The sequence below is a fragment of the Astyanax mexicanus genome, chromosome 11, assembly GCF_023375975.1.
Source record: "Astyanax mexicanus isolate ESR-SI-001 chromosome 11, AstMex3_surface, whole genome shotgun sequence".
Taxonomy (NCBI): domain Eukaryota; kingdom Metazoa; phylum Chordata; class Actinopteri; order Characiformes; family Acestrorhamphidae; genus Astyanax; species Astyanax mexicanus.
Genome location: NC_064418.1, coordinates 12,494,734 through 12,519,745, shown reverse-complemented (window position 1 = coordinate 12,519,745; position 25,012 = coordinate 12,494,734). Strand labels below are relative to the sequence as shown.

Genomic DNA, 25,012 nt, shown 5'->3' with positions numbered 1-25,012 from the left:
CAGAATGATTTTAAATCTTCCTCTTCTCATGCTATGTGTTTTCACTTTTATCATTTTTTTAACATTGAAAATGTAGTTATGTAGACTATACTAAAGCTATACAGAAGCACATGTGGAATTACTTCGTAAACTAAAAGTGTTAAACAAACCAGAATATGCTTTATACTTTAGTTTTTTTTTGCTTTTTAATTTAATCGTCCTCTTCTTATTGTGTGATTTTTCTTTTCACACCGTAAATTTAATACAAGGAGTCATTAAAGCTGTACAGGCACACATGCGGCATTATTTCTTAAACAAAAACATGTTAAACAAAGCAGAATATGTTTTACACTTCAGATTATTTTTTTGTTAATTTTTATTCTTCCTTTTCTTATTGTATGTGTTTTCTTTTTTTTTACACTGTAAATTTAATACAATATACATTAAAGCTTATATAAAGAATTATTTTGTAAACAAAAAGTGTTAAACTAACTTTTTTTTTTTACAAAAAAAACATTACAGCTATACAGAAACACGTGTAGAATGATTTAGTAATTATTTGGTTGTTAAACAAACCAGAATATGTTTAATACTTTAGTTTAGTTTTTTTTTTATTTAATAACCTGTTTAATTTAAGTGTTCATATAATAATATTTGTCAAAAAAAAACAGAATAAAAGTCTCGATACTGACGGACTTTTATTATTAAATCCTGCGCAAATAACCGACCCTGAAGTAAGTAGATCACCGCGGGGCACTGTAGTGGGTTGGTTTAATCTGGATATCGATATAACTTTATAATAAGGCAGTTAATGAGGATATATTGAGTTATTGTAGAATGTTTAGACGTGTAGGACTATGTAACGATAGGTTAGCGAATGATGTATAGGTTATAGGTTATGTTATGTATGTTAGCGAGTGTAGCATCTGCTGTAATTATTTATTAACTGTTAATAAACTTCTTGAAGAGTCAGGAACTCAGGTAACGTTAGTTAATTTACTCCTCCTGCTTCTTTTTTTCAGTGTAGACGCCAGAAAGTGCGTGTGAGAGATTTATCAGCGTTGAGGGAGAAACGAAACCGAAACTGCTCCTGAACGAGCTAAGCTCTGGGCTCTAGAAGGAATAGTCCGTGAAGCAGAGGCATGGCTGAGGAGGACTCGGACAGCTCTCTCCAGGGTGTGTGCTGTATTCTCTGTAAAACTGATGATGAGAATAGAATTACAGGACCTCTGCTGTCTAAAGAGGACATCTCAGCACATGAGAATTGTATGGTAAGTTCAGAATTTAGAGTGTTTTATATTTCCGTATAAATATCACCTAAAAAATTATCCGATTTTCACACAAGATCTAAAAGTAGATAAATAGAACACAGTTAAACAAATTAAACAACAATATTATACTTAAGCTAATAATATTATACACCTCTTGTCCTGCAGTTTTCTGAGATATCTATACCGTTCAAACTCCAGATTGTGTGGTCTGATTCGATAACTGCTTGTATACAGCTTTTTGATTGGATGTACGTTTTTTTCCATTTAGAATGAATGTAGAGAAAACTTGCACGCCCATGTATGTCAGGTTTTAGCAACAAATAACAAATTTGGAAGGCCTATAGAACTTATATTTTTTTCAAAAAAATATGCTGCATGAAACAATAGGATGCAGACATCCTATATTGCAAAAAATAATTTTAGGAAGGTAACCCGGACCTGGCCTTAGAACCCCCACCTCAACATACCTTTTACAATCATCTAGTCCCTCGTGGGCAATGCTAAAATCACTATTACAAACTGTAGAGTGGGCAAGACTTTCATTGTTTTTTTTTACTTTTACCAAACATAGATAAATGAGTTTTCATGGGAGCCATGAAGTTCCTGAACGTATCCCATTCATCTGTCCATGAACTGAATCTCAAGAGTAGATTGGTTTTGCAGCAAGACATTGACCCTAGCGCACAGGTCATTCTACCAAAGAATGGTTAAAGAAGAGTAAAGTTCAGTCCTGATCTTAATCTAATGGAAATGTTGTGGATGGATCTGAAGTGAGCAGTTCATTTGAGGAAACACATCAACATCCCAGAGTTGAAGCTGTGGAAAAGCTGAGGAAAGGGCCAGCGCAGGACTGATCAACTGTAACAGGAAACAACTAATTCTAAAAGATTCACAAACTTTCACGCACCAATCTATTGTATATTAGTTACTGAATACTAAAATAATAAGGAGTGAATATGGAATAATTCATATTGGATTCTAAATAATTTATAGTATATTCTGAATTATTTGTTGTAATGACTGAATATTTAGTTGATGATGGTGAATCATTATAGTAGATACTAAATAAATATAAAGTAGATACCGAATTCAACCAGGGCAGGGATTGATAAAATTTATGGCCCCACCCCTCTATGAACTATCAGTGTTTTGTAAAACATAAAATTAACGTGAGCTTCTCTTTCAGGTCTTTTCATCAGGAATCTACTGCAAGAACTCTCCGTCCTTTGATGACTTGTGTGGCTTTGATGTGGAAGATGTGAAAGCTGAATGCAGTCGTGGAAAGAAATTAGTATGTCTCTATGTCTTTCACTTTTTGCCTCTCTCACATACACAAACATACACGCACAGCTATATTTAGACATAATTGAATCAATTGTCCAAATGTATCAAAGTTCAATTTCAGTATCAATTTGCCAGGTTGTCGCTATATATAAGGGCTGGGTTTCTGAAAAGCGTTTTAGTACAAAGATCATTCTTAGATGGTCGAGCGAGAATCACACTGAACACTCTCTCTAATAGATGAGATGAGATGAGATCTTAATGCTAGGACACATTTGAGAAATTGAGACATTATTCATAGACCATCAGTGATTGTTTTTGGTATGTTATTTATTATGTATTTACACAAGCAAGAATATTATGACCTCCTTGTTTCTACACTCACTGAGCATATAGAAACACTTTGTAGTTCTATAATTGCAGACTGTAGTTCTGTATCTATTTCTCTGCATACTTTATTATTCTCCTTTCACCCTGTTCTTCGATGATCAGGACCCTACAGGATAGACCAACACAAAGCAACAGCAATAGATTGAGAGCTTTTGTCTCTGACTTTCCATCTACTATGGAGCAGCAGGTTGGGAGTGTGTAATAGAGTGGACAGAAATTGAACACAGTGTTTAAAAACTCCAGCAGCACTGCTGCATCTGATACACTCATAACATCATAAAACACTTAGGGCTGGACCCGAATATTCGGGTATTCGGATATTCGTTCGTTGAGTAGGTATTCGGTTTTTAATTTTGGTATTCGGATATTCGTTTTTTTTCTCCTTTCCAGAGTTCCACCTCACTCTAACCACTTCTGTTCTCGCGGGTCCCGTCAGAATATCTTGCGCGCGGGAGAGAACTGAACTGTTATTGGCTGGAGCGGGAGTTTAATCCAGACGATGCGGGAGCAAATTAATAAATAGTTAAGAAAACTGTAATAATTGTAAAAAAAAAAAAAACCTAAAGAAAACTCTCAACGCGCAGGATGGACCGACACACACACACACACACCGATGGTGTTTGGACTGGGGTAAGGAACGGGACCGCACTATTCAGCGCTGCTGTTTTAATAAATATATAAGTAAATTTGAAGCATTAAATGTAGTTTATTTAATTTATATTAGGAACGTGGGGCGGGAGCGGCAGAAATGTGTATGTGGCGGGCGGGCGCGGGATTAAAAGAAGCAATTTTTTTGCGGAGCGGTAACGAGACAGAAACGCGGGAGCGTGGAAGAGTGGGTTTAAAAATCAGTCTCGCGCAGACCTCTATTATACATGAAAAAAAAATGCAGGCTCTTCGAAACTGATTTATATAATAAAACGTAAGGGGTAATGTGGCAACAGTAGGGGCTAAATCGGTTACAAAAGCCTGGCCTACAAAAATGATGTCTGAACGAATTTCCTCTTATCTAATATAATTTAAAATGGTTTAAAAATATAAAATAATTTCTAAGCAAACGAAATATTTAATATTGAGCTTATAGCCCAAGTGCAAAAATACAAAATCAGTAATACGGCTATGCCCTGCACAATCCTTAAACCGAAATAGACCAAGTACAATAACGTCATTAACAATGACTTTCCTCTACTCTAATATAATTTAACATGGTTTAAAAATATAAAATAATTTCTAAACAAACGAAATATTTAATATTGAGCTTAAAGCCCAAGTGCAAAAATACAAAATCAGTAATATGCCCTGCACAATCCTTTAACCGAAATAGACCAAGTACAGTTTACAATGACTGTCCTCTAATATAATTAACAATGTTTAAGAATATAAAATACTTCCTGAACAAACGTTTTTTTTTGTTTGTTTTTTTTAAGCAAATAGCCTAAGTGTGAAAACACAAACAGCAATTTACTGGGCTGGCTTGCGCAGCGGAGAAACCGTGCAGCAGCAGCCTCCTAGCCTGCTTACGCAGCGGATAAGCCGCGCTGTGGGGCAGCAGAAATTCCGGGGTGAAAACACAAAAATCCGGGATAAAAACACCAAAAATCCGGGGTGAATATGTCTCGTCGGTCAGAGCAAATTGAACATTTTTCAGTGGATTAAAGGGGCCGTGATTTGCTTTTTTTTATTATTATTTTTTTTTTACCTCTTTTTTTAAAAACGAATATTCGAATATTCGCTTCGAATCAGTGCCGAATATCCGGAGCTCAAAAAACGCTATTCGGGCCAGCCCTAAAAACACTCCACTAACACACCACCATGTCAGTCAGGGTCACTTCAGTGCTAAGAATGACCCACCAACCCAAACAACATCTGCTTTGTGATGGCCTATCCTTTTGGGGTTCTGACCATAGAAGTACAGGGTAAAAATGGATTATAGTGTAGGCAGAGGAACATATACATGACTACAGTCTGTAATTAAATAACTACAAAGTGTCCTCTACAAATAGTGGAGCTGAGATGAGAGTCAGTCTTATTATTCTTATTTGACTGTGTATAATTGTAACTTACCTTATAAATGAATGTCTATTTCTTTTAGAAATGCCACTACTGTAAGAAGAATGGAGCTACTGTGGGGTGTGAGGAAAAAAAGTGTAAGCGTTCTTACCATTACCCGTGTGCCATAGCGGACCGTGCAAGATGTGTGGAGGAAAAGTCTAAAGGCCTTTATATGTAGGAACCTTTCAATCACTCCTATAAATGACACAGTTGCCACATAACGAGACAGAATGATGTGTTTTAATATGTTGAAATCATCATATGTTTCAGGCTCTACTGTCCAAAACATGACCCAAAGCGTCCTAAAAATTTTGGTAAGTGTTGTAAGCCCACCCTCTGTGATGTCTGAAAATGTCTGGGTTCAATATGGATGTTAATGAGTGTGTTTATTGTGTCTCTTTTCATCAGATTTGGCAAATGAATCAGATTGTTCTGATGCTGGCTCTAACACATCAAAGACACCAAAACTAGACAACAGTCATCAAGAAGCATCATCAGGGGTCAGTAAACACACCCACGCTTAGTTGCGTATTGTAGTCCCAAGACTAGGCTTAATCCCTGTCCAAGAAAACAGCTTAATAGGAATTAGATCAGGACTTTGATTGGGCCATTCTAACACATGAATATTATAAGATCTAAATCATTCCACTGTAGCTCTGGCTGTACGTTTAGGGTCATCGTCTTGCTGGAAGGAGAATTTCCTCCAAAAGGTTTTTTTTTTCAGGGTTGCCGTGCATTTAGCTCCATACAGTGCCCATTGGGATGCTCAAAGCTTGGGATATGTTTTTATAATATATGTAATCAAAAATGTATCGTTTTCGTTCCACTTTACAATTATGTGCTACTTTGTTTTTGCCTGTCAGTTAAAATCTCAATAAAAATACATTTAAGTTTGACAAAATGTGTAAAGGTTCAAGAGGTATGAATATTTTTGCAAGCCTCAGTAAGTCTTGATTTCGAGATAACAGGAAGCTAGTAAAGAGACTTACTCAAGCTGATTTTTGTTCAGTGGTGGTACATGGTACATGTTGTACTAGCAGACAAGTATTTTTAGTCTGGTAGGAAAGTTTAAAATGTACCACTAATGCTCTTTTGGGCAGACTGCTGTTTGTTGTTTCTTCATGTTCATAATAAATGAGCAGGAGAGTTTTGGCTTTACAGCAGAAGGTCAGGGGTCAGAGGACCACCATGTCAATCAGGGTCACTTCAGTGCTAAGAATGACCCACCAACCCAAACAACATCTGCTTTGTGATGGCCTATCCTTTTGGGGTTCTGACCATAGAAGTACAGGGTAAAAATGGATTATAGTGTAGGCAGAGGAACATATACATGACTACAGTCTGTAATTAAATAACTACAAAGTGTCCTCTACAAATAGTGGAGCTGAGATGAGAGTCAGTCTTATTATTCTTATTTGACTGTGTATAATTGTAACTTACCTTATAAATGAATGTCTATTTCTTTTAGAAATGCCACTACTGTAAGAAGAGTGGAGCTACTGTGGAGTGTGAGGAAAAAAAGTGTAAGCGTTCTTACCATTACCCGTGTGCCATAGCGGACCGTGCAAGATGTGTGGAGAAAAAGTCTAAAGGCCTTTATATGTAGGAACCTTTCAATCACTCCTATAAATGACACAGTTGCCACATAACGAGACAGAATGATGTGTTTTAATATGTTGAAATCATCATATGTTTCAGGCTCTACTGTCCAAAACATGACCCAAAGCGTCCTAAAAATTTTGGTAAGTGTTGTAAGCCCACCCTCTGTGATGTCTGAAAATGTCTGGGTTCAATATGGATGTTAATGAGTGTGTTTATTGTGTCTCTTTTCATCAGATTTGCCAAATGAATCAGATTGTTCTGATGCTGGCTCTAACACATCAAAGAGACCAAAACTAGACAACAGTCATCAAGAAGCATCATCAGGGGTCAGTAAACACACCCACGCTTAGTTGCGTATTGTAGTCCCAAGACTAGGCTTAATCCCTGTCCAAGAAAACAGCTTAATAGGAATTAGATCAGGACTTTGATTGGGCCATTCTAACACATGAATATTATAAGATCTAAATCATTCCACTGTAGCTCTGGCTGTACGTTTAGGGTCATCGTCTTGCTGGAAGGAGAATTTCCTCCAAAAGGTTTTTTTTTTCAGGGTTGCATTGCATTTAGCTCCATACAGTGCCCGTTGGGATGCTCAAAGCTTGGGATATGTTTTTATAATATATGTAATCAAAAATGTATCGTTTTCGTTCCACTTTACAATTATGTGCTACTTTGTTTTTGCCTGTCAGTTAAAATCTCAATAAAAATACATTTAAGTTTGACAAAATGTGTAAAGGTTCAAGAGGTATGAATATTTTTGCAAGCCTCAGTAAGTCTTGATTTCGAGATAACAGGAAGCTAGTAAAGAGACTTACTCAAGCTGATTTTTGTTCAGTGGTGGGAACCTGTTTTGAACCGGTTTTGTGTGGGTCCAGTAGGAAGCAAACTACATGTTGTACTAGCAGACAAGTATTTTTAGTCTGGTAGGAAAGTTTAAAATGTACCACTAATGCTCTTTTGGGCAGACTGCTGTTTGTTGTTTCTTCATGTTCATAATAAATGAGCAGGAGAGTTTTGGCTTTACAGCAGAAGGTCAGGGGTCAGAGGACAGTCACCCCAGTAAGAAAGAGCAGTAGAACAGGGTTGAACAAAGTAAACAGCGGGCAGCCATTATCTCAGGTAAGCCTGTCATATCAGCACCAGAGTCTGGAAAACCACAGTAAAACAATTCTTTATTTATTAAGTTTTCAATCAAAATGGTCCTAAGGTACAAGTTTATTATTATTATTATTATTATTATGATTATTATTATTATTATTTTCTCCATTGAAACTCTTAGTTACACTCCAGAATTCTAATTTAAAAAGATAAAAGATAGTGGGCCTGCAGAATAAGAGCTGCCACTATGCCTGGAGATGGCTGGTTGTTTGAATCCCAGTCATGCAGCTTGTCATCAGACTGCCAGAGCCCTGAGAGAGCACAATTGGCTTTGTTCTTTATCACTCCAAAGGGTGATGTCAATCAGCATGATTCTGTGAGCTGATGTATCGGAACCTCGTTTCTGTGTTTTCCTCCGAGTGCGCTGTGATGCTACTCGGCAATGCTGCATCAGCAGCAGTTCAAAAAGAGGTGGTGGCTGACTTCACATGTATCGGAGGAGGCATGTGCTAGTCTTCACCCTCCTTATGTTGTGGCATCACTAGTGATAAGGGAAAATACAGCTGACTTGCAGCTAAATGGTTGGGACAATTGCCGCAGCTAAATTAGGAAAATAAAATGTGAGAGAAAATGTTGAAATACGTCTGAAAAAAGCATCAAAGCTTTTTGTCATGATTTTATCCATAATTTAGTCACAGAATATTGTTGTGATTAATATAATACTTTTTTAAGGGATTGGCAACAGTAATACAAATCTAAGTGTTTCTGACGCTGATTCTTTTATTCACAACTAAATATACCATATATATGTATGGTTCTTTTTATTAAAAATTACAGTACATTCATCTGTAATTTTGAATGAACAATATGTGCTTTGTAGGGTAGACAGGGATTCAGGGCAAAACCCAGACCAGATACACTGTACATTGGAGCGTTTTTAATATTTTTACTCTTTACTCCATTGTAGCTTTTTAGTAATTTTGCTCTTTATGTTTTTTCTGTTTATACAGAGCGATTCAGTTAGTGCGCCTTCAAGGTAAGTAAGGGTGTACAGAATGTGTGTGTATGTTTATTTGTTTGTTTATATATATATATATTAATATTTAAATCTCAGCCTCATATTCCTCTGTTCTGTGTCTTTAAGGCCCCGAAACAAGAAGAGGCAGTTCGAAATTATTTTATCTGATTCGGGTAATTTGTCTTTTAGTAAGGGGGGATATGGGAATGATGCTATGCTGGGTATTTTTGGGTATTGAAAACAAACGCAACAAAAAAGAGCACTTTAAGTAATAAATTGATTTTGCAGGATGAACAAGATTTCTGGTAAGGTTAATTATTGTGCTTGTTTACAGATACAGAAGTCACGCCCTTGAACAAAAAAAAGCCAGTCCGCCAGCTGGTTCTGCACACAGAGGAGGCAGGTCAGTGTGTTGGTTGGGAAGCCCCTCCCACAATGTAGAGATGTGTGCAGGTGCAGTAGTCACAAAAAGACAAAAAAGCATGTTTTTTATGCATTATTTAGTCTTTATTAGATTTTATCAGTACTTCAAACTACAGTATGCATTTGAAACGGTAATCTAACCTATAGTTTTCAGGATTTCAGTCTCTCACAATTTAACAATAGAAATTATTAGAAATAACTGGCTGCCCGCATTGCAAATATACAAATTTTGTTTCCATCTGTCCAAAGAACAGCTTACAGGCAGCAGACTCTCGTGCACTCAGCATATCAAATAATTGTACAACTGTATGTGAGCCTCTAAAAGTGGAGGAAGAAGATATAAAAAAGCATGTTATATACATTATTTACTATAATTTATAAAAATGCACTATATTAAACTGAACAGATGAGCTACCTTTTTAAAGCTCCACTAGGTAGGATTGAGATTTTGTGCTCGTGGGCTCCCCCTACAGTTGCAGAGTGTAATAAATGTTTCGCTTTCTTGTTTTCTGGCTTTCACAGACATATTCAGTCTCTTTCCAGCTTCTGCCAGAGTGTCTGTATGTTAGTTTGTAAAGAATGAACCAGCAGGTCGCAGTTCTCGCGAGCGTGGCCGCGGCTGCCTCAGAAAACTTACAGAGTCTGGTTTGAGCTCAGAGGAGCTCCGGCACAGACACGAGAGCACCGCTATTCCTCCTATTACACCTCAATGCAGCGCTGCAGTGAGTTTTAAGCTGAAATTTTACTTCTTTAAAAAGATCAAAAATCAAGGAAATCCTACCTAGTGCTGCTTTAAAATAAAAAAGGGCACATATATACTGGAAACTCTGAGCAAGGAAATGGCTTCCTTTATAACTCTAATTCCAAAGTAGCACATTAAAACTAATTATCTGTAGAAATCTAAATAAAATATAAAAAAATATATTTTTCTCTGCCTCTGAAGGTCCTTGTGATGATAACCAGATGATTGCACCACTAGATGATTCAGATTTGGAAATCATACCAGAAAAACAGCAAAGGGTAAGTCCCACCACTCACAATTCATCTTTTAATTAGGAAATAACTTCTGCCTATTTTTATTTATGTATATTGATAAAGAGAATTGCATTCTCAGTCGGTTTAATAACTGACTTGACATTTAAAAAACATTTAACACAGCAAATTTACAGTAAAATAAATTATCACAATAATTCCTGAAACAATATATTATTTTGTTCAGGACAAAAAAATATATAATTAACTGTGCCCTGTGAAAGTACACAGATGTGCTACTTTGTGCAAGTGGTCCATACAGGCAAAATAGGTCAGAAAAATCGATTAATACTACCCTGTAAAATTTCTGAATTGCTATATGACTATTTAATTCAGCCACACAAAGATCTCATGTTTGTAACTTTGCTCAGTCATTTGGTTTGGAGTTTCTAAATCCACAGGCTAACACCACCCCACCATCCGGGGGATGATAAAAAATAGCACACAAGATGGGATTAAAGCTCTTTTGAGATGCTTTTGCGACAAAGAATTTGAGTAATATAACAAGTTATAAGATTTTTTTTGAGGAGATCACCTGCTGGTTAAAATATGACTGGCGGTTGTCCTGTTTCTTAGCATATATAGTCTGTTTACAAATAAAGTCCCACCTTTCATCGTAGAGCCAATCAGGTTGCTGATAACGTCACAGGAGGAAGAGGAGGGTCATTGTGGCGGTAGTAGGGAAAGGCCCTAAAGGAAAAAAATTTAGTTGGTGGATTGCCATGTCAGTCAACTGGGGAGCTTTAAAAGTGGTGACAGTAAAAAGGGGAACTGGGAAGCTTGCTGGCTATTGGCAGAACTGAGCTTTTAGGATGATTTAATGGACTTCAACATGCCAGCAGGTGAAAAAAGAATAAGACGCTTAAAGAAAATAAATTATAATACAAAAAGAATAATTGTTTCAGTGTCATCAGTGCTTGTCACAGTCACAATAATATAAAATGCACAAATAAATACAATAGTATTGGTAAAAAAAAAAAGTGACTGACGGTTTTCAGTTTGGTACGCCTGATTTTCAGCTTTGGGATGGCTCTGAGATGGTTGTGAAAGTTATTCTGAAGCCTTTAATCTATTGTGTTTGCATTATTTTTCCTCAGGAATCAACTCCAATCCCTGAAGATCAAAGGTAGGTACATAGATTCTAATTCATTAGTAACATTTTCATTTCACTTTTCATGAATTGTGTAACACTGTGCCATCTTTATCTCACATAGAAACAAGACAAGGGAGGAGCCCATCTCCTCTCCCATAAATAATAATGATGATAATGATGATACAGACATTGAAGAAATTCAAGAAACTTACAAAGAGCCGGCCACAGCAGAAGTAAGTAAATGGCTATACTTCCAAAGCTGTTGAGTTAAACATTAAACATTTGTCTGGTTACCAAAAAACGTTATATTTTTTTACAGGTTTCCATAAATGTTCCGATTTCATTGTTGTTTTATTCTATAAACTACAAAAATATTTCTCCTAAATTCCAAATACAAATATTGTCATTTACAGCATTTATTTGCAGAAAATGAGAAATGGATGAAATAACAAAAAGAGGCAGAGCTTTCAGACCTCAAATAATGCAAAAAAAAAAATGTTCAATATGTTCAGAAATCAATATTTGGTGGAATTACCCCTTTTTTTTTAATCACAGTTGTCATGTATCTTGGCATGTTCTCCTCCACCAGTCTTACACACTGCTTTTGGATAACTTTATGCCACACCTGGTGCACAAATTCAAGCAGTTTAGCTTGGTTTGAAGGCTTGTGATCATACATCTTCCTCTGGATTGTATTCCAGAGGTTTTCAATTTGGTAAAATCAAAGAGCTGTATATAAAGTGTATATCGAATTAGTTTTGGGGAATGAGCAGATTTCTGTGGTGTACCACACAGTTCTAGTTAGAAAATGCTGCTTGAAACTCTGATAACAAGAGATGACAGTGCTTGAACTTTGCATCTTTCCTTAATATCTGATGACACATCCTGATTCTGATTTACTACTGAAAATAAAATCTTTATTGTTTCTATAGGTACATTTGCAGTATTATGTACATTATTTTTAACCATTCAGTATCTATTTTTATGTTAACATGGCCTAATGTTACTGTGACTCACTCTTATTGTCTCTCAGTCCCAGAGTATGATGGAGTCAGAGTTCCGGCATGAGAGTGTACCACTCACCATCATTTCTGACTCAGGACCATTTTCTATTGATTCAGGTTCGTCAGCTTCATACACAGACACGCTTACATATGAGCCTGTGAATGTTGTTATGGGTTTGTTTTATAACCACAGTTCTAGAAAAGTTGGGACATTGAGTAAAATTTAGTTGAATTAAATTAAAGCAGAATGTGATGATTTTCATAGAACATTTCATAGACCCATATTTTATTTACAATAGAATATAGAACACATTTTAAATGTTGAAAGTGAGATTTTATAATTTCATTAAAACATTTGGCTATACTTTCAAAGCTGTTGAGTTAAACATTAAACATTTGTCTGATTACCGAAAAACGGTACATTACATTTATTGTTTTATCTTATTTGTGATCTATGTGCATATTTAAAAAAAACATTTGACCTATTTTGCCTCAGTCCATTTTAAATGATACAATATTTGTGAGCGGCAACAGTATGTGAACCTCTTGGATTAGCAGTTCATTTGAAGGTGAAATTAGATGTTACTTTTGGAGAAAGGAAAATACTGCATTCCAGCTTATGAATCTTATCCAATCTGTGAAACATGGTGGTGCTAGTACCAATGTTGGGTCTTTTTTGCTGCATCTGAGCCAGGACTGCTTTCCTTCATTGATGAAACAATGAATTCTGAATTTTATCAGAGCATTCTAAAAATACATTTTCAGGACATTAGTCTATTACCTGAATCTCAAGAGAAGGTAGGTCATGCAGCACGACAATGACCCAAAGCACACAAGCTGTTCTACCAAACAATCGTTCAAGAATAATAAAGGTCATGTTTTGGAATGGCTGACCTTAATCAAATCAAAATGTTGCGGATGGACCTTAATTTAAAGGTTCACACACTTTTTACACTCACAAATACGTAATTATCTTGGATAATTTTCCTCAATAAGTAAATGACCAAGTATAATATTTAAATGTTTTAACTTTTTAACTCTTTATCTACTTGTAGGACTTGTGTAAAAAGCTGATGATGTTTTAGGTCATATTTATGCAGAAATATAAAACATTCTTTAGGGTTCACAAGCTTTCAAGCACACCTGTGTGTTCAATTGTGAATAAATTATGGGGCTCTGAGACTTACAAATCGTTGCATTCTGGATGTATTTTCATTCATTTACATGTTACACAGCATTCCAAGTTTTTTGGACTTGGGACTGTCGAGTTGTACTAGTTAAATCCTTGAAAAGAATTGAGAAAACAATGAAATCTCTCTGTTCTTTACCCCAGAAAACAGCATTGGCACCACTTCACCCTCTTTTGTGCCGGGACAGGCCGCTCCTCCTCCTATGAGTAGCTCTCATGGATCTCTCTCAGCCCCTGAACCAGCAGCTACCGTCCCCACGCCCACCATCACCACCTCAGTAATAAACCCCCCTGAGCCTGACTGCCCCTCTGTTGACTCCCCGCCACTGGAGGGAGCCAGTGCTGCAGAGCCTGCTGACGTACCCAACCACGCTATTCCTACAGTGCCCTCTCGTGGAGAGTCAGATTTCAAGGAGGAACGTGAACAACCTGCCTGTACAGCATCCAGGAACACACTCGCATTAAACATGTCACATGACCTGCCAGAAAGCCATGCCCCACCCATAGATCATCCACTAATCCGTGCTGCATCACCAGGGTGCTCGACATCATCCACTCAAACCGCTAAAGGCAAGGAGGAAAGCCTAAGTGGATCTGGTGCTGCCCTCTTCTGGAGGAGGTGTAATGAGATGGGCTGTACAAAGGCCATATTCTCAGAGCTCACCAATCAAATCAGCAGCCTGGCAGGGCGGGTGCAGTCCCAGCATGCCACACAGCAGGGTAAGCTTACAAGCACACAGTGTATACATCATAACAGATCGTCAGTTTAGTTCAAAATTACTCGTACACTGATATGGGATGTATGTTAATTGTATTAGTATGTAAATTGATCATGAACCCTGATCATTAGCACTCTCAAGCTTGATTTAGGGCTGTCATTATGTCTTTTTTATCATAATCATAATAGCCATTTCCTTTAAGAGCCAGGTGTGCTCTGACTTTGGCGGATTGGTGTTTTAATGGCAGTGCTTCTGCGTTTCTCAGCAGAGGAAACTGACCTGCACATTAAAACTATGAAGGTTCATGAGCAGATCATTTACAGGAACAGCAATGTTATTTTATTTTGTATTCTGTTTATTGTTGTTATAAAAGTTGGGTTTGCATGCTGCTGCACATCCGTGTGCGTGTAATGAGTTGGGATGAACATGCATTGGACATGGGCAGCACGCCTGCGTTGTCAAGATAGCAATGAATGTGTGATGGTTGATGTCTGTCTAAGTTGTTTTCAGTCAGTGGTGCACTTGTGTTTTCTCTTGCCAAGATAGCAATACACCAGAAATTTATTGGTACAGCTCTGAAAAAAATAAGAGATCACTTAAAAATTATGAGTTTCTTTGATTTTACCAAATTGAAAACCTCTGGAATATAATCAAGAGCAAGATGGATGATCACAAGCCATCAAACCAAGCTGAACTGCATGAAGTTTTGCACCAGGAGTGGCATAAAGTTATCCAGAACAAGCCAAGATGTTGTAAAACTGTGATTTAAAACCAGGGTAATTCACCAAATAAGGATTTCTGAACTCTTAAAACTTTATGAATATGAACTTTCTAGAAGCTAAAAGCTCTGTATTGTATTTGTTTCAGCCGTTTCTCATTTTCTGCAAGTAAATACTCTAAATGACAATATGTTTATTTGGAATTTGGGAGAAATGTTGTCTGTAGTTTTTAGAATAAAACAACAATGTTTATTTTACTCAACATATACCTATGAATAGCAAAAAAATTGAAGCAGTCTCTTAATTTTTTCCGGAGCTGGATATTCACAAGCACCGTTGCTATGTAAACATCTTTGGTGCAAAGGGTGAAAGTTACGCCCCCAAGAGTTTTAGAAATTATATAAAACCAGGTTTTGGTGTAACAGTGGCAATATGATTTATGTATGAATATGTAGTGGTAAAAAAAGTTAAAGCACTAATAATAAATATTGATATCAGCCACAATAAAAGTATATGTGGCTTAAAAGTATAATTATGTTAGGGATCTATTTATCCATACATAACATGAGTTTTAAGTTTAAACATTCCATATCAGTATATGTCTTCCATTTATTATTTGTGCCACAGCTAATCTTTTTGTTTAATTATTTTGTCATATTATTATTGTATTATTGTCAACTCCACAGATTATGCTGTATCTCTTCGAATCCTGAAAGCATCAGGGAAGCTCCCAGCATTATTCCAACAACTAGACCAAGGTTCAGCATCACATCCTGCATCACATATGTTTATACAGTTTGTCATTAAATTAGCATATCACCTATCTCCACCTTTATACTCACAGATTTTGAGGAACAAGAGAGGGAGCTGAAGAGGAAGAGAGAGGCACTGAAGGAAGCCAGAGACCTGCTGAAGAATCATCCAATTGATGTTAAAAATTATACGTTGAAAAATCAAAAACAAGATGATTAATGTTTTTTTCCAAATAATGTCTTCAGTAAATGGCATATGTTGTTTACTGCTTCTCATTATCTTGTTATAATCTACAGGTTTTTGATACAATCTTTTAATTTCAGATACCCCTAGACTAGGCTAAGACTAGGCTTAATTCAAGTTAGCCGTGGGCTCTGAATAGATTTGTGTATGTGTTGATACTTGTAATTTCCCAAAAGAGCACATTATTATAGACCACCTTTGTCCCACATTGATCCCATTTAGGCCCCATGTTCAGTGTACATCCAAAAAGGGGCTCATGTTTACCCCCTCCTAGTCACATTACTTACAGTACCTCCATATGTGGGTCAGCATGGAGCCCATGAACAAAATTCTCTGGTTCTCAGTTGGGCTGCAGACACCCCCCACCCCCACCACAGGCCCCACATGGGCATGTTATCTGGGATGCTCTTAATATGAAGCTAAATCTGGTCTTTAAGCTAAAATCATGCTTGTGCATTTTGCACACATTATGCTTTATCATTCATGCAGTAGATGGTACTTCAACACTTGTCACTTTCCTGTAATTTTTCTACCATTTTCTATTAAAAACATTTTAATTTGTTTAGAATATGTATTTGTATTTAACAGAGTGATATATTTTTCTTTGTAGAAACACCTGGTCTGTCATCTTGCTTATACAAGCGGTCATGTTTTTAGCTGCAGCATTTTTAACAGATAGTTGGATGTTTGCATACAGGATTTGCTGATATATCAAGTGCAATATTACTCATGCCACTGGCAACAGCACAACCCCAAAACATGGTAGATCCAGCCCCATGCATCACAGTTGGCAATGTGTTATTTTCATGAAATATAGTTTTTTTTTTTTTTTTTTACAAATTACAACTAATATTTTTAACTAACTGCAATCATGCTGGTTATACTGTTTAATTGGCTCGGTGACATTGGTCATACTGGTTGTTAAGCTTATAAAAGATGATCCAATCATAGTCTGGAGCTGATATACTGTATTACACTGTACAGGCTTTCGTAGATTAAAAAAAATATGACAATTGAGAATAAGAGCTAGAGAGTTAATGCAGGCTTGGATTCTTAGTAGGGGTGTCAATGCAAAAATAAAATAATAATAAAAACTATTACAATTGAATTCTAGGATTAATCGTGAGAGTGTGAGAACCTGCATTAGATTGGCAACATTGTGTTATATTTATATTTGTGGTGGCAACTGCTTTAAAAAAATAATATTATTGAATTCAATTGTATTAACCACAACACTTTTTTGTGTTTAATCATAATTTAAAATGGTTTAAAAAATATATGTATTTTTTACCATCTTTAATGGTAAAAATAACTCCATATTCCACCTTCAACGAAAAGAAAAGGAAAAATGCCGGAAGCGGCAAAGAGAGGGAGATCTAATCTATATTATTATAAATCTACTCTCTAAACTTGGTGCCATGGTGATGCTGTGTTATTAAACATACAGTATTTAGGTTGCTAAATGAAACCGCCAATATGTCACATAGGCTCTGTAAAAGGAGTGAATGTCAGGAGGAGGTTGTGTCTTGTGAATATTCTGTGTTTTAAAAAAAATGCATGTTACGGTTTTCATATTAATTGCATGCATTAACATGTTAACATTGACAGCACTAATTATTAGCTATTATACAGTAATAAGTACTGTAGTTGATAAATGCTTGAAAAAGATGAACAGAATCCATGTTTTGGATTTTATATATACTTTAAATACACATATAAACAACATACAACCAACAGCTGTAGACAAATAACAGACTTTACAAACAGTGAACCAGTGCAGTCACAGTTCTAACAATAATATCTGCATATATGATATGCTAAATTTCCACAGAGGTTAAGACTGTACTCATGCAAACGGAACGCTGACTTTTGTTCACTATGGAGAGCACTAGACTTAACCACTATAAACAGTTTAACACTGGAAGTTCACACAGTTTTAAAGGGATATGAACCTTGTAGCACGTGAAGGTGTGTACAATTGTTGGCTCAGGTTGCTAATATGAAGTGATTAACATTTGTGCTGTACGACCAATGAGTGAGGAAAACTCGAGAAATGGCAGGGGCTTCCATTCTAAGATTGTGGTAGCTTTGGGACACAGGGCTCCTGGGACCACGATATTCTAAAAAAAGGAGAAATAAACACTATTTTAGAGGTTTAAAATAATATAGAAAATATTTTAACTTATTTATATTTATAAATTAAGGGGTAAACCTAATATAAACAGTACATGTCCTACCAAGGTCTTCTCACTGGTGTCCATCTTCAGCTTCTTCAGGCAGTTTGGGTTCTTCCTCTACAGTCGTCACATTCTCATGTCTTTCTACAGGCTGAAGATAAAAGAGTTTAATTACCCTTTTGCTTTGTGAATTAATCTAACTTAACACTTTGTTAATTATGTTACATACAGTCATGGCCAGAAGTGTTGGCACCCCAAATTCTTGCAATAATACATGTTTATTTCCATGTTGTTTTTTTTTGTGTGTAATGGAACACAAAAAACAGTACACAATTATTCATCCTCTACTTGATATTTGTATGTGCAATCTTTGAAAAAAAAGCAACTGAGATCAATCACTTCCTTTAACCATCAACAAGCTTCTTTCACATTTCAACTGGAATTCTGGAACACACTTCTTTTGCAAAGTGCTCCATGTCTCTCATGTTTAAAGGGTGCCTTCTCCCAACAGTAATTTTTAGATCTCTCCACAGGTGTTCAATAGGATTTAGATCTGGACTTATTGTTAGCCACTTCAGAACTCTCCAGCACTTTGTTTCCATCCATCTCTAGGTGCTTTTTAAAATATGTTTGGGGTCATTGTCCTTCTGGAAGACCCATGACCTAGGGCACAAACCTAGCTTTCTGACACTTAGGTCTACATTGCGATCCTGCTTTACAACCTTACAATTTTCTCCTTCTCAATTTTCCTTACCACTTTCTTTTCCCGCTCTTCCTCAGGATCGGAAGTCACCTGATCCTCTGCGCTGAAATAGCCGTCATTCTCCATAGATGCGTCCAGTGAAAGAGAGCCTTTGATCCATCCTGAGAGAAGACCCCATAATTAGAGAAAGTGAGAGTCTGTATAGAGAATACAGTGTGATGCTGAATCAAAACATAAATAAGAGAACATTTACCAACAGGGGTTAAACTGCGAGGGTCTTTCAGCTAGATTAGCATTTCTGTCAATGAGTCAAATGGGTTGGGATGGCCGGATTACTTTTATGTACTTTGTCAGTTAGAAGGAATAACATAGGAAACCAAACATTTTCACTTTTGCAGCAACTACTGTTCAGCACCCCCAGGAACTCCTTCAGGGTGCTAAGAAAACTATTCCAGATTACTCTACCTCAATAATTCCAATAGTTCCTGTATATTTTAAAATTAAATATCTTCAGTATTAAATTTTATAATGCAAAAACACATTGAATGAGAATGTTTGACTGGTCCTGTAAAATATATTCCATAAGTCCCTTTCAAGCCCTACTCAATGAAAAATCTGACTAAATACACATGAAAAAAGTCTAAACTATACTATGAAAATAACTAAATATAGTGTATAAAAAGCCATATTTAGATGTCATTATTAACTGTAACTGTTACTGCAGCTCAAACTATATCCAGTAGAGGGCAGTGATGCATTATCACTGTAAATGAACTGAAATCAGCCATGAACATATTTATACACTGAAGTGTCAAAAGACATTGGATACCAGAATGTTCCTCCATTATGAGGTGTTACATTAGGGGTGTGGTTCGGGAAGTTGTGAGGTGTTATCTTGTGAGTAAAGCTGAACACTTGTCATTATTAAACAGCTGGTCTGGTTAATTAGGGCTTAATAATGTTAGTAATGGAATTGAACACTTAATCCCAGTTTAAACCCTGCGCACCACCAAGCTCTTACCATAACAGCCAGAGACAGGACAGTAACAGTGACCATGTGGTTTCCAGTGTATTAAACACAGCATGCTAACAGTGGTAGCGTGCTACATCAGCGAGGACCACAGAGTGGAGAAAAGCACTGAGTTAGACTCACACAGAACCACAAGAACATGCCACTCTAGTACCACAGTACCATCCGAAAGCATGTGAGCGTGCACGTGTCTGTGTGTGTGCGCACGAGTGTGTGGCTATCTAATTGTATGAATACCTCTCCTACGGTTCGGAAAGAGGCTTGATGTACTTAACCACCTGACTCCGCCCAAATGGGGGTGTGCGCCTGTTTCTGAGAGGAGAATGACCAATCAGAGTGCCATCCTGACTATAGCATAGCATAGTACATTTGTTTCAATAAGTACTACAGATGATGTACACTTTCAATGTGTAGGGTTCACTTTAGTATTCACTTAGTATGTTGACTTCTCAGTAGGAATGCACCGAAACCAAGATAAGACACGATAAGAAACCACCGAAACCAAGATAAGAGACAAACTAGATCCTGGCAGACAAATAAACAAGAAAAATGGCATTCTAGTCACATTTTTTACTACACTGTATAAAGAGTACCGTATTTTTTTAACTATAAGGAGCACCATATTATAAGGTGTACTATCAGTGAATGTCTATTTTCTGGTCTATTTTCATACATTAGGAGCACCGGATTATAAGGCACAATTAGCAATACTAGTAAGGAGGCCTACATTGAAGTGAGCAAGGGTGTCGCCATGTTTCCTTTCTTATGAGGAAGATGGGAGAAGTGCCTAAATAAATCTAAAAAAAAAATCATAAAAAACACATTAAAAAAGGACTGGATGTTAATGTACACAGATTACTCTCCTGAAAACCGTTTATTTTGGTAAAGCGCTTTCATTTATTTACACCAAGCTTAGATATTTAATATTTTGTCTAAGGGTGAGTTTTCAGTGAAGTTTCACCAGCGCTAAACTGGGTGCAATGCTAGCACACTGTCAATTTTTGTGGAAAATTAAAGGATTTTAAGTGCGCCTTATAATCTGATTTTTTTTCCTAAACTATTGTTTTACAACTGTTATAAATAAAACGCCTCAGGAATGTTCTTGTATTATGTGTAATAAGCAACAACCAATCTGGTACCATGAGAATGTAGTTTCTTTTATGTTTTTAATGTTTATCATTAAAAAAGTTTTTTTGTTTTGCTTTTTAACAATAAAATGATAAGACTGGTGTGGGCATAGGTCATCCAAAGGTCCATTAACCTCATCAGATCTGACTTACTTAAACCTAAAAAAGCAAATTACAGTAGATCAGACACAGACATTTAATGAGCATTAGTCAGTTACAGATTCAATACCTAGTGGAGTTGGGTCACTTCTGATCTCCTGCCGTTTGGCTTTGGCCTCAGTTCCAAGCAACGAACCTGCAGTACACAGAACAGAAACAGATAAAATCCACCTAACAATGACTATCTACCTTCTATAATGTATGTTCTTATGTAGTGGGCAGTGATGCATTAACACTGTATGGTGGTGCTAGTGCAAATTAACTGGAATCAGACATGAACAGAATAGGGGTGGACTATATTATCTGTCTGTTGCCAACAGGCTAGACAGAATGCATACAAACTGTATCCCACTCTCTGGGATCCTTCTCTGATAATGATCTTTATGTATTTACATATCTGTGATGATTAAACACTCACCCACTGCTTGCTCTGCTTTAGAGCCCTCAGGGCTGCTGGGTTCATTCCCATTTTCTTCTTCTGTTCTCTGTTTCTCCATCCCTCCATCCCTCCTCAGAAAGCTGTGCCCATCTCTGACAAGTCTATTAACCAAAAAAGCACTGAAATCAGTCTCTTGCATACACTGCTACTATTTATATATACATATATCAGCCATAACATTAGCACCACTGGCAGGTAATGTGAAAACTTAAAAATTCTTCATCTACACTGGCATCTGTCAAGAGATTTTATGATATATCAGGCAGCAAGTGAACAGTCAGTTCTAAAAATTACTGTGTTAAAGCAGAAACAATTGTCAAGTGTAACAACTACAAAACATTATTTGCCAGATCTTGGGGGGATTTCCTGGAATTAGATAATTTTTTTACATTATTTAAAATTTTCTCCCATTTTTATTCCCTTCTTAGCTAAGCCAATTGTCCCAGGCGCCGAGACTCAGATCCGATACATCAGCTCACAGACGTCTTGTGATGATACACATCATCCTAGAAGTGATGAGGGGAAAGAGCACCATCTACCCACTCAAAGAGAGAGCAAGGCCAATTGTGCTCTCTCTGGGCTTTGGCAGCTGATGGCAAGCTGCATGATCAGGATTCAAACTGAACTAGTTCATTTTAAATGTAAATGTGCACAAAACTGGTTATAAGCATGCAGTGTTCAACAGCACTGACAAAATAACACTAAACAAATCCTCCCGCTTCATAATTAAATCAAATACTGCCATCCTTTTTTGTCATTTCAGTACGTATAAACATACAAAATAACAAAATATAACACATATATTATTGTAAGGGTTCATTGTTATTATATAGTTATAAATATAGTTATATCAACTGTGCAGATGTGTGTTCACCTGTCAATTGAATTGTTCTCTGAAGGTATCTGATCAGTAGTCCTCTGCTGGCTGGCTTCTGTAGGATATATTAAAGCGTAAAGAGCTCACTTAGCTTTTTGTATATACTGTTAATACTGAAAAAAGCTAGTAATTTTAAAATAGCAACTTTATAGACTAAGCAAAATATAATTTCAATTCAATAAAAGTAAATGTAAAAAGATTTTTTTTTAAGTTATTTTGAAGAATTTCTTTTCATCCATTATGAATAAATATGTGGAATAAGGGACCACCAAGCCACCCTGGGGCCATGAAAATTTAGATTTTGGGGTGTTTTCTTTTTTAACATAAAATGATTTATTATTAAAATTGTTACAAACAAAATTATATTACTGGAGTGGACATTTGGACTTTCAAAACAAAAATAGAAATTTTACACAACCCTGATAATATACTGAATCTAGTCTGATCTAGGTTAGTAGCATTATCACTACCACATCCCCAAAACCTGTGAAATAAAATTAACCCATTAAGTCTCTCCCTGCTTACCTCTGCACGCCTCCAGCTGTCCGGTTAGAAGTTTTCGGATTTCTCTTACCCACACAGTCTTAACCTCCTCAGACGCCGCCTACAGAGTGTAACAACAAACACCGATTTAAGCCTGCAAGTTTAATCTCCTGTACTGCCAAACTCAGGTTGGTATGATCACATCCAGCAGAAGTCACACTCACACATACACACCTGCACAGTGTAAACCTCGTCCCTGGAGCTGGACCAGATTTCAAACTTCTTATTATCTCCCTTGGCATGCTCTGTGATTCCAATGGCACTCATCTAAAAGAGAGAGAATAAAGAACAGAGTTTCAACTGAAGGTCTTCTTTAAGGCCTTCAAAAACTATATGGACACTTTTGCCATAACAGAAAATGTATAGAGCTGTTTAAATCAAGTTTGGAAACACAATTTAAGACAATTTGATGTTTCTATTTATTTATAACAAGACTTCTTTTCTATTCAATTTCAACAAAACAAAACAAAATCTTTAACAACAGAATTGTTGTTTTTTATCTTTTATGTTTGCAAAATATATTGGCTTTGACAAGTTTTTATCTTATAAATATATACTGATTTCAGTGAAGCACTATATTTACAAAAGCTACAATAAAGTTACAGAGCAAAGAGCAGAAAAGTGTTCAACACTCTGCTGATCAATAACTGCAAAACTCATATCCTGCTCTTATAACTGCAAAGGTTTATTTGATTTTGTTTTTAAAAATAAAATCAAAACAATATATTTTTATATTATTTGTGTCATTAAAAACTGAAATGTAAACGTTTATCTGTATTTTGTATCTGAACGTACAAAATAATTATATATATATTTTTTATATTATTTGTTTCATTAAAATAATTATCTAAACGTATTTATGTGTTATATTAATTTTACTAGTAATACTAATACTTAAACCTTAAACTGAAATTTAAGCAAGGAAACCTTTGCAATTATCTGAATGTACCAAATAATTAATGCAAAGCTGCATTTAAATCATACCTTGCACAATACATAAATAAAGCAATATTTCTTTGAACTGAAAATTCTTTGAATTTTGCGCCAACATTGCTTGCAATTCACTCACAGTCCACTAGGGGGGGCACTGCCACAACTGATAAAAGGGGGTGTTGGCATTTCTCAGCATTAGATGATGAATCTGACAGGTCCCTAAGGCCTGTATCATGTTTATAAATAAGTATGGCGTTTTAGATTTAAATATCTACATTAAAGCTTTAACTGGGGAAAGGGATCTGAATCTGTTCTGAAACGATTGTTCACCCATGCACACACACTTACGCTGAGCTCCTGCTTGAAGCTGTAGGAGGGGGCCTTCTCGTAGCCCTCGCCGCTCTCCTCACGTCGCTTGCAGAAGAGCAGCGCTCTCTCGTGGAGGAACAGGTGCCTCTGCATGGGTTTAAAGCGTGCCAGCTCCATCATCTTCACATGACCACGCTTATGCTCCGCCCACACGCTGAACGAGCCCTGCATCAGCAGCCGGCCGAGGACACCCAGGTTACCCTGTCAAGGGGTAAAGGTCTGTGAGTCTGGGAGGAGATATCTGTATCTGTGGTGTATTCTATTATATTCAGTGACAGGAACCAAGATTTTAAATAATAATAAACCTCATTAAGAGATTATTTATTATCATGCGTCAAACAATAACAATAACATTTAACGGTCTAAGAAATAGAAGTAATTTTTGTATGCGGTCACCTCGTATCCTGTGATGGCGATGAGGTGCATTGAGTCGTTTACAGCCTTCAGAATTCCCAACAAGGAGGATAGAGCCGCCTGCAGCTCCACCAAACCCTCACAGGTTTTGCTGTACTTAATCATCTCCTGTAACACACACATACACATATACAGAATTAGCTTTAAAACTTTTAAACATTTTTTGGAAGATGAGTTCAATCTCACCAATGACAACAGCCAGGACTGATTACTGCCAGACCTGTAGAATCATAAAATCACTAACAAAAAGTCTGTCTGACAACATGAAGCAGGATAAAAGATCTCAAAATGCAGCACATAATGCAATACATCTATAAGCCTGAAAAAGGTTACAAAGTAACCTAGTAGCCTTTCTAAGGCTTTAGGACTCCAGTG

At 36.5% G+C, this 25,012-nt stretch overlaps 2 protein-coding genes across 14 annotated transcripts in view; one reads left to right on the top strand and one right to left on the bottom strand.

The window, feature by feature from the left end:
• The first annotated feature begins 670 nt into the window (after window positions 1-670).
• phf11 (PHD finger protein 11) lies at window positions 671-16,438 on the top strand. 9 transcript variants are annotated; one of them, XM_022680469.2, is made up of 20 exons: window positions 671-713; window positions 1,002-1,250; window positions 2,437-2,541; window positions 5,014-5,147; window positions 5,244-5,287; window positions 5,382-5,473; window positions 6,442-6,575; window positions 6,672-6,715; window positions 6,810-6,901; window positions 7,602-7,694; window positions 8,684-8,709; window positions 8,818-8,864; window positions 9,026-9,094; window positions 10,058-10,134; window positions 11,244-11,272; window positions 11,361-11,472; window positions 12,273-12,360; window positions 13,577-14,152; window positions 15,557-15,628; window positions 15,715-16,438. In XM_022680469.2, exons 2-20 carry the CDS (start codon window positions 1,122-1,124, stop codon window positions 15,840-15,842), a joined length of 2,091 nt encoding a protein of 696 aa, XP_022536190.2. In that variant the 5' UTR covers window positions 671-713; window positions 1,002-1,121; the 3' UTR covers window positions 15,843-16,438. The 9 variants fall into 9 exon arrangements, with proteins under 9 accessions (XP_022536190.2, XP_049340565.1, XP_049340566.1 ...); XM_049484608.1 differs by having other exon boundaries at window positions 690-744; XM_022680472.2 differs by lacking the exon at window positions 671-713 and adding an exon at window positions 722-740.
• A 1,111-nt stretch (window positions 16,439-17,549) lies between these two features.
• The window catches only part of mcf2lb (mcf.2 cell line derived transforming sequence-like b), a 39,078-nt gene continuing 31,615 nt past the window's right edge, over window positions 17,550-25,012 (bottom strand). For 4 of the 5 annotated variants that reach the window (XM_022680477.2, XM_022680476.2, XM_022680475.2 and 1 more), the window contains exons 21-31: window positions 24,620-24,745; window positions 24,203-24,424; window positions 23,096-23,188; window positions 22,904-22,982; window positions 22,376-22,433; window positions 21,481-21,602; window positions 21,133-21,198; window positions 20,014-20,088; window positions 18,798-18,907; window positions 18,104-18,194; window positions 17,550-17,986 (exon numbers count right to left, since the gene is read on the bottom strand). In XM_022680477.2, coding sequence (XP_022536198.2) covers window positions 18,114-18,194; window positions 18,798-18,907; window positions 20,014-20,088; window positions 21,133-21,198; window positions 21,481-21,602; window positions 22,376-22,433; window positions 22,904-22,982; window positions 23,096-23,188; window positions 24,203-24,424; window positions 24,620-24,745 — 1,032 coding nt within the window. In that variant the 3' untranslated portion in view covers window positions 17,550-17,986; window positions 18,104-18,113. The remainder of the gene's footprint in view (window positions 17,987-18,103; window positions 18,195-18,797; window positions 18,908-20,013; window positions 20,089-21,132; window positions 21,199-21,480; window positions 21,603-22,375; window positions 22,434-22,903; window positions 22,983-23,095; window positions 23,189-24,202; window positions 24,425-24,619; window positions 24,746-25,012) is intronic. The other variant, XM_022680478.2, reaches the window with a different exon arrangement.